The sequence below is a fragment of the Lontra canadensis genome, unplaced genomic scaffold (assembly GCF_010015895.1).
Source record: "Lontra canadensis isolate GAN:19392208 unplaced genomic scaffold, GSC_riverotter_1.0 scaffold977, whole genome shotgun sequence".
Classification (NCBI taxonomy): Eukaryota; Metazoa; Chordata; class Mammalia; order Carnivora; family Mustelidae; genus Lontra; species Lontra canadensis.
Window position 1 is genome coordinate 13835 of NW_022631961.1, and position 7213 is coordinate 21047.

Sequence of the window (7213 nt, forward strand, 5' to 3'; positions counted from 1 at the left end):
TTAGGAGAAAAGGGAAATGCAGACCAATATCCCTCATGATCACAGGAACAAATATCATTGAAAAAATGACAAAACAAAGACAGTAATATATGGTAATACTAATATGCCATGACCTAATGTGAGTCATCTTAGGAATGCAAGGTTGATGAATACACTAAAAGGTCATTCAACATAAATTGTCACGTTCATAGATTAAAATAGAAAAAAATGATAATCTAAATAGATGGACAAAAATTATTTGACAGAATTCAATATGCATCCATGGTAAAACATCTCAGCACACTAGAAGGAAAAGGGGACTTCCCCAATCTGATAGAAACAGCTATGACATACCTCCAGGTAGCCATCATATTTAGTGATGAAATATTGAACATTTCAGAGTTGGGAACATGGCAATGAGATCTGCCTTTAGTGTGTTTTCCCACATTTTACTGGATGTTTTAAGCCAGTGCAGTAAGTCAAGTAAGAGAGAAAGATTATATGGGAAGAAATAAAATGGCCTTTATGTGTCCTTTACATAATTGCACATATAAAAACTGCTAAAGAAACTACAAGGATCGACAAGAACTAATAAATGAACCTAACAAGGTTACACAATATAACTTAGGTATATCTAAATCGATTGTATTTTTATATAGTAGTAAAAACAAAATGGAAAAGGAATTTAAATTTATTACAAGCCATAAAGATGAAAATATTTGGAAGTAAATCTACCTAAATCTATAAGGTAGTCCTGAGGAAAATTAAAGAAGACACTAATAAATGGAGAGATAAACCATGTTCATAGATTAGAAGATTCCAAATGGCTAAGATACCTATTTTCCCCAAATTAAAGTGTAGATTCACTATAACTGAGTCACGAACCCAGAAAGCTTTCTGATAAACTGACAAGTGATTCTAAAATTAGAATCTAAATGCTAAGAACCAAGAATAGCCAAAATAATTTGGAAAAGAAAAAAATGTTGGACACATTATACAACCTAATTTCACGATTTAATATAAAGGTTCAATAATCAAAGCACTGTGGTATTGGCTTTAGGATAGACAAACAGATCAACGCACAGAAATAGAGCCACACATAAATTGTCAGCTTATTCTTTGACAGAGGTGCCAAATTAATTCTATGCTGAAAATACAGTCTTTTTACTAATGATGCTGGAAAACTGGATGATAACTATTATGGGAAGATAATGAACTTCTATCCACACTTCTCAACAAAAGATTTATGGATCACAGACTTCAATGTAAAATTAAAACTATGAGCTTTGAGAAGATATCATAGGTGGATTTTTTTGTCATCTTGGAATAGACAAAGACTTCTTAGGACACAGAAAACATTGGTCATTAAAAAAATGATAAATTGGATTTCAAAACTTTAAAAATTTCAGTTTATCAAAATATACCATTAAGAAAATGCATACAAAGCCCCAGACTGGGAGAATAAATAATAAGTTGTACTTTTACATAATAATGATAGAGGAGGTACAATGAAAATAATATTCCATTTATATTATAATGTATAAAATATTTGAATCCCAGGCATAAACTTCTAACAATGAAACAAAAGGAAAAAATAATTGGAAAGTCATACCTTATGCTTGATTGTATAGACTATAATAAAGATGACAACACTTCCTAATTTAGTAAAGATATTTTAATGTAAGACTAATTAATTTTTCTCAGGATATTTTAAATAACATCTTTAAATGGGATTTCCAAGCCAAGGAAACATGCCTTTGTTTTAAGTTTATTGACTATTTCTGATAGTGCATTTTTATCAGATTGGATTCTGGCAATCAGGAATTCTAAAACCGGTCTTTGATTTGTTAGCAGATATTCAAACAAACCTTCAAAAAAAGGTTAAGAATACTGGAATAAAAATTAGGCCATGAGCAGCCCCAAATACCATAACAAGAAACATAATCTTAAAAAATGTCCTGAAGATGTATGCTTTAGCTGCAGATAAAACACACACCCCTATTACTGTTGAAAGTGCACTTTGTAACACTGGATAGCCTAGCAGATACAACGCCTCAATTGTTTTTTGGTTTACTGAGGGCTTAGAACTGGAAACAAATGCATAAGAAATGTGTGCAGAAAAATCGAAAGAAAACCCTATACAAATGACAAGATTAATCATGGATATGGAATCAAGATTGACATTCCAGAATGCCATGAAACCTGTTACTCCCATAATCACAGAAGCAATAGCAAAAGTTACCCACAAGGAACACAGTGGGTGAGGAATTAACAATAAGGAAACAATGAACATAGCGGTTGATGCAACAATGACATTTCGAACAGTATTTTCTAATATTGCAGCATACTGATCAAAATATATGAATGCATGGTTATACACCATTAGGGGAATCTCGCACTTTTCAGCTTTGCTTCGTAACTGGGATAACATTGTCTTCTTATTGATTGAAGAAGAAACACCCACAGTCTGAATGAAGCCCCGGGAAGAAATGATTTCATGTGATGATGAAATGTTAATGTCATATGTAAAAAGTGGAAAATGTGTTAAAAAATTGGGCAAATTATTCATAAAAGTATCCTTATCATTTACATCTTGCTGGCTCTTTTCTGTATATTGCACATACTCTCGTAACCAAAACTCTGTAAGACTTTTATCTACATAGTCACTGTTTTCCAAATCTGACAGACATATTTCCAGTTTTAGCCTAACACCTTCATCCCAGTAGTTAAGAATTTCTGTAACAATAACCATAACTCTGGGACCATAATCTGAAAAATATTCTTCTTCTACATTAAAATATGGTGTGATGTAGGAATCATCACTTGCCAAATTTCGAAGGTCTAAACCTTCCTGCACATGGAAACACCCATAGATGCTACTTATGATGTACAAAATGTATACAAGCACTACAAAAAATTTGGACTCAGTTCTTGTGAGAAAAGGGCCAAAATAGTCTCGAAAGAACACATTCATTGGATGGACATCAGTTTCTTCTTCGTCCGGGAGAGAATCACATGGGATACAGCAGGATCTTTTTAATGAGGAACATTTTTGGTCAGGAGTTTCTGGCTTTTTCAACCAGCGTAGACAGACTCTTTCTCTTTTACCATCCAGGGCCATAAATGCCCCAAAACAGGTGATGTTATAGAAATAACAAAAGAGCAGGGTTGTTCCTGTATAGATGCAAAAGTACTGTATGGACCTGAAAGATGTCATAATCCCTGTATAGAAGGCCAGGACATTGGTGATGGTGGTAATTGTAATCGAGACTGCCACTTTGGAATAGACACTGGACAGACGCTGTTTTATGTTATCCATGAGGCTGGTCTTCTGCCAGGCAGAAATCATGATGAACATATCATCAACCCCGACACCTGTTAAAAAAAAAAAAGAAGCCATCTTCATACATATTAATATCCATTAAAAATTAAATGCATAAACTCAAACCATCTTCTTTGTCCATCTCTTAAGGTCTGATTTATCTCGTCCAATCTGTGCTTTGATACTCTGTTCTCTGTTTCCTCCTTTGGTTGCCTCTGAAGCCACAGCAGAATTCAGCCCTTCCTCTGTAACAACTCTGGGCTTTGTACGTCCTCCTGTTATTTGTACATAGCATGGGATAGACCAGATACTCTGCTCCTAGTCTTCGTGCAGGGCGTTTTAACGATGAGTCAGGAAACCTGTTGTGGATGTTAGCTGAAGCAGGATTAGCAACGTTATCTTTGATTCCACTGGATTATCTGAGAGACCATTTTCCCTCATAAACCATTTTACACAAATGTACAGACACATTGAGCCAACATTCTGTTGCTTAAAATATAAGCTGGATTTATCTGTTCTACAGTTAGCACCTAAGTATCAATGTGGTAGGATTTGAGAGGCACTGCATAGTACACACACACACACACACACACACACACACACACACATCGTTTTCCTCCAAGCCTGTTTTTGATACCCAGAATGTTATCACTTAAACTTAAACTTTCCCAGGTTAAGGCATTATTATTAAAATGCAAGTACTCTTGAGATCAGACATGTGCACCAAAGTAAATCTCAAGAATCCCTTGCATAGGGGCGCCTGGATGGCTCAGTGGGTTAAAGCCTCTGCCTTCGGCTCAGGTCATGATCCCAGGGTTCTGGAATCGAGCCCCAAATTGGGCTGTCTGCTCAGCAGGGAGCCTGCTTCCCCCTCTCTCTCTCTGCCTGCCTCTCTGCCTACTTATGATCTCTCTCTGTCAAATAAATAAATAAAATCTTTAAAAAAAAAGAATCCCTTGCATATTAATATCTACTAGGTAATCCTTTTCCATAAAGATGTTTCATGATGGAATAGAGAAGACAGAACATTTGAGAACTTTGAAATCACCACTGAAAACTTGGAAAGGAGGACTAGAAAGAAGAAAGGGTATAGTGAGGATAGCAAGAGCATTTGCAGATAAGTTTCACCTGCCTCAAGCTTTCTGCTAGAGTTGACACTACTTTCACCCATGTATATTGATACAAACTCAATAAAATAAACAAGGAAATACACAAGGTGGAATAAAATGCTAATCTCCACTTCAATTTGGGGGTATCTTCTCCATGGGAGGGTACTAAGAATTGCAACTTTGTCTCTAATCAGATGTTCTCTGGGTATGATCAAGCAGGCAGAAGGATCTAAATTAACATAAGGCTACCCAGAATGTCACAAATGCATCCTGACATCCCATGGCTAGCGGCCTTGAGGATTTCAGTTGTACTCAGCTGGACAAAAGGGAAGAATCAGAAGTACTAAGGACCAAGAATGAACTCATTGATATTTACAAGGTATTTAAAAACTATTTTTATTTTTTTTTAAGATTTTATTGAGAGATCACAAGTAAGCAGAGAGAGAGGAGGAAGCAGGCTCTCTGCTGAGCAGAGAGCCCGATGCAGGACTCGATCCCAGGACCCTGAGATCATGACCTAAGTTGAAGGCAGAGGCTTAACCCACTGAGCCACCCAGGTGCCCTAAAAACTAGTTTTATTATTTATAGAACCTTATTCAGAAATTGTCCTCACACACTTCTTGAGTTGCTTAAATCACACACACACAGAGCCATTCACACTCCTGTGAATACGCAAACTATACAATCCTGGTTTACATGAAATCAATTACATACACCTTAACTTTGTTATTAGTGGCTGTGGGGGTGGTGGTGAGTGACTAAGTATGGCTGTGTACCAGGAAGAGATGCCCTGACATCCAGCATACAGCTCATCCACTGTCTCCCCTAGGAAACCAAATATTACCTCTTCCAAGCTCCTTATTTTCTCAAATAGAAACACCTTTGTTTTCTCATGCATATTATAAAATAAATTCTGAAAGTACAGGAAAATATGGAGAAAAAATTTAAACAGCTATAATTCCACCCTTCATTTTTACATATATCCATCCAGAATTTGCTCTATACAAATACACCAATACAACTATATCTTTCTATTTTGAACACCCTGTTTCATAACAAGCATTTTTCTGGTAGTGGTTATTATATCTTATGTCTACCTTATATATCTTATAAATCTACCTCTTTCTAAGGACTGAATATGATTCACAATTTTAATATGCTACATTTGAGTTGCCCAATCCCATGTGATAGGTAATTAAATGGTTTTCAAAACCTTCCTGTTCTAAATAATGCCAAAGTGAACATGCTTTTACTTTTTGAGCACTTGTCCAATTATTAGGACAAATTCCTAGGAAGTGGAATCAGTAAGTCAAACACATTCCCTGTTTAATTTTTAAGTCTTTTGATTTGCAAAACTGGACTAAAAAAAGGGTGTACCAGGTTACAGTTTTCCCCTAGCAGGATGAGTGTTCATTTCCAAACAACCTTCCTTCAATCTTGCCGATATTCATTAATCCGATATGAAAACAAGGTGTCTCATTTTTGTTTTAATTTGTATCCCTTGGTTAATTGAGAGGTCAATTTTTTTTTCTTATTATTTCTAGTAATTCATATTTTGGATTTGGGTGTGACCCATCTGTTCATGTCCCTTGTCTGTGTTTTTTCATTTGGGGTGCTAGATTTTCTCCCTCTAAAGACACACAATTCAATTTTATTTTCTTTTTTCCTGTCACCTCATGTTGGATCTATAGAACCACCCAAATATAATTATTTTGCTTAATCAAACCTAAACTCCCTCTTTTATCTACCCCACACCCCCACATATACAACATGTAGCCTCATGTTTTGTTTTACTCACCCAGAATAAGAAATGGTGAATTTGCAACTATGATCACAAATGGCACCCCCATGTACAACATCAGGCCAAAGCCGCTCACCACTGCCAAGGCAGCAGAAATCACCCCAAAGGCTGCAGTCCACATTTTGTTACGTACGCAGTCCCACATGTAAATTTGGAAGGAAAAATCATGGGATTTGTGGTGGTAGGTTCTATACTGAAATTCCATCAGTCTGTAACATTTTTGACTTGGACACCTGTTCAGAAGGCTCTTGGGCAGTAATTCCCATACTAGTCTAGTGAAGACCTTTAATTCCCAGGCACTATCCCAGACCAAGTGGGAAAAAGGAGAGAGGGAACAGAAAATCTATTTGAGCTTTTACAAAACTTTCTAGGTGATTCTTCTGCAGCTAAGCAAGCAACTACTCCACTGATTGGTAGTCAAGAACCACAGAGTTATACTAAAACACTCCTGATGGTTAATTCCACTCTGCTCTTCAAAAGGTATAAAGGACTACAACAGCAAAGGGAGGGCAAGCCTTAGCAGAGTAAGTATCCATATCCAGTGCTCTTTTCACCCAATCCTTGACTCCAGCTCACCATAGATGCAAGCCTAAATAGCTCATGTATTTCAGAGCCAGTTCAATATGTATTTTGGTTAGCAAAATGTAGAAAGACTCCTCCTAAGACATTTTCAGGATTTTCATCTACTGCTGAAGTGGGCTCTAGAAAAGTTGCTACTAATTGCAAAAGAATTGGAAATGTAGTCCATTTAGAATAACACAGCCTGGGCCTATTTCCCAGAAGTGGGAGTATATAGACAGCATTTTAAAGTATGAGTTCATTACTTTACCTACCCAACAGCCACAACATTTTACTTTTTTAAAAGATTATTTATTTATTTGTCAGAGAAAGAGAGAGGGGGGGAGCACAAGCAGGAGGAGTGGCAGGCAGAGGGAGAAGCAGGCTCCCTGCTGAGCAGGGAACCTGATGTGGGACTTGACCCCAGGACCCTCTGATCATGAC

At 36.6% G+C, this 7213-nt stretch overlaps 1 protein-coding gene across 1 annotated transcript; it reads right to left on the reverse strand.

Annotated features, from left to right (window-relative positions):
• Positions 1–312: 312 nt before the first annotated feature.
• LOC116863363 (patched domain-containing protein 3-like) lies at positions 313–6356 on the reverse strand. The gene is made up of 2 exons (XM_032850828.1): positions 6209–6356; positions 313–3354 (listed from the first exon to the last, which is right to left on the reverse strand). The coding sequence occupies exons 1-2, from the start codon at positions 6354–6356 to the stop codon at positions 1850–1852; spliced, it is 1653 nt and encodes a 550-aa protein (XP_032706719.1). The 3' UTR covers positions 313–1849.
• Positions 6357–7213: the final 857 nt, after the last annotated feature.